The sequence below is a fragment of the Buceros rhinoceros genome, unplaced genomic scaffold (genome assembly GCF_000710305.1).
Source record: "Buceros rhinoceros silvestris isolate BGI_N320 unplaced genomic scaffold, ASM71030v1 scaffold22074, whole genome shotgun sequence".
NCBI lineage: Eukaryota > Metazoa > Chordata > Aves > Bucerotiformes > Bucerotidae > Buceros > Buceros rhinoceros.
This window is the reverse complement of record NW_010410316.1, coordinates 529-2,405: the sequence shown is the minus strand read 5'-3', so window position 1 is coordinate 2,405 and position 1,877 is coordinate 529. Positions and strand designations below refer to the sequence as shown.

At 61.9% G+C, this 1,877-nt stretch overlaps 1 protein-coding gene across 1 annotated transcript in view; it reads right to left on the bottom strand.

Moving 5' to 3' along the window:
• The window catches only part of LOC104492970 (kelch-like protein 9), a gene marked incomplete at its 5' end in the record, with an annotated part of 6,328 nt that overhangs the window by 3,927 nt on the left and 524 nt on the right, over positions 1 to 1,877 (bottom strand). Inside the window, 2 exon segments of the mRNA XM_010135581.1 lie at positions 177 to 429; positions 1,469 to 1,869. Of these exon segments, the coding sequence (XP_010133883.1) occupies positions 177 to 429; positions 1,469 to 1,869 (654 nt within the window).

The window sequence follows — 1,877 nt, the reverse complement described above, 5'->3', positions numbered from 1 at the left end:
GGAAAGAAAATCATCCCTGCTGATCAGGGGGCAGCGGGGCTGTGCTGACCCAGCAGGGAAGGGTCACTGGAGCTGTGGGTGTTACTGGTGTGGGTGCAGGCTTAGGCGTGACATTAGCTGTCAGCAAAAATCAACAAAACTGTATGAAAATGTGCTGCTTCTACTGGCTCTGTCACCTGCAATGTAGAGGATACCTCCCTGGGTTGTGCCTGCGTGATCAGCGAGAGGTGTGGGGAGAGGAGCCGTGAACTCCCACTTGTTGTCAGCAGGCTGGTACACTTCCACGGTGCGGGTGAGGGTCCCCAGCAGCGTCCCACCACCCACAGCCATGATGCGATCTGACAGCACGTCGGCGTGGAAGCGCGTCCGCCGCTCCAGCATGCTGGCGACCTGGAGCCAGGACGAGCTGCGGGGGTCGAACCGAAAAACCTGGGGTGACAGCAGAGGGGGGTCAGCAGAAGGCTGGTGCCTGGCTGCATCTCGTGTGGCTTCACGAGCTGGGAAACGGTTTCCTTGGGCTGAGGAGGGTTTTACAGTCAGACCTGGCCAGGCTTAGCGCCAGCCGGGTGCAGCGAAGCTCCCCGGTAGAGCTGGAGGCTCCGTTACGGCCTTTCTGTGGGTGCCAGGGGTCTGGGACAGGGCGTGTGCTCAGCTTGCAGCATGGGGAACAACTGGGCTGAGGGAAATCTCTTGGATTCAAACCCCAGCCAGTCCGTCAGCTGAGAACGGGGCCAGGGGGAGAGAAACAAGCACCTTTTGTGTCTCTGCTGCTGTTGGAGCGCGTAGCAAAGAGCTGCCCAGCTTCACCTGCTGCTCTTGCCCCGCAGAAGGCAGGAGTGGCTTCTGCTCCCCCGGTTCCTGGCGGCACCACCACGGGGACACAGCACCTCTGCTAAGGCCAGGCTTCTGCTCGCATCTCGTCCAGAGGGAAATCCCTCCCCAGGCTCGTGTTGGCAGCCCTGGTTGCCAGCCCAGGCCACTGAGCCGGGACCACGTGTGGTGGGGGCCGTGGCCCTGCTGCTTAAGCACCCTCAGACCCCACGCTGCCTCCTCCCTGCGGGCAGGGCAGCAGAGATGCCGATTGCGGTAGCACCGCTCAGCCAAGTGCCATGCTGAAACGAGCCCTGCTGCGAGCACGGGGAAGAAAATCACACTGTTTTTTCTGGCATCCAGGCGAACATACAATCCTGCATGAGCCTTTTGACCCCGCAGGCAGAAGGGGAAGGTCCTGAGCTAGAGCAGATCCGCTGCTCACGGTAAAGCCCGGGAAGGAGCAGTTCTAGGGTAAGGGGGAGGCCTCAACCATGCGGGTCCTGTGGCAGCACCGATGAGGACAGAGGTCGCGTTTGGGGGGTTGCGTGGTTGACGTGGCCTGGCTGGAGCTGAGCTGTGGGAGTTGGGCACGGGTTAGGGTGACAGTTCACCGTAGGAGCGAAGGCTTACCTTGGTGGCTCCCAAGGCGTCTTACCTTGTTTGACGGCTGCTTGCCCCTGGGGTCGAATCGGCCCTGTCCCCCCATGACGAAGAGGAAGTCGCTGATGACGGCGATGCAGTGGTTGTACAGGGGCACGCAGAGGTCCCCGACCTTGCACCAGGCGCTGCACCCTGGGTCCGCAGCCCACATCTCGCCACACACGCCGTTGTCAGTGGTTCTGCCACCAGTGACCAGCAGTGCGGGGGCCGTGGAGCGGAGGCTGGTGCTGCGGCTCTGCAGGAGCGGCTGGGCATAGGGGCGGCAGTGGTAGTTCAGAGCCTCCTTCAGGTACCTGTGGCAGCTGGAATCCAGCCTCGTCAGCGGCATCTCCTGGAGGTGCCTCTGCAGCTCCCGTAAGGGGATGAGAGGGAATCTTATACGCCTTAGAACATCGGCTGCGTCT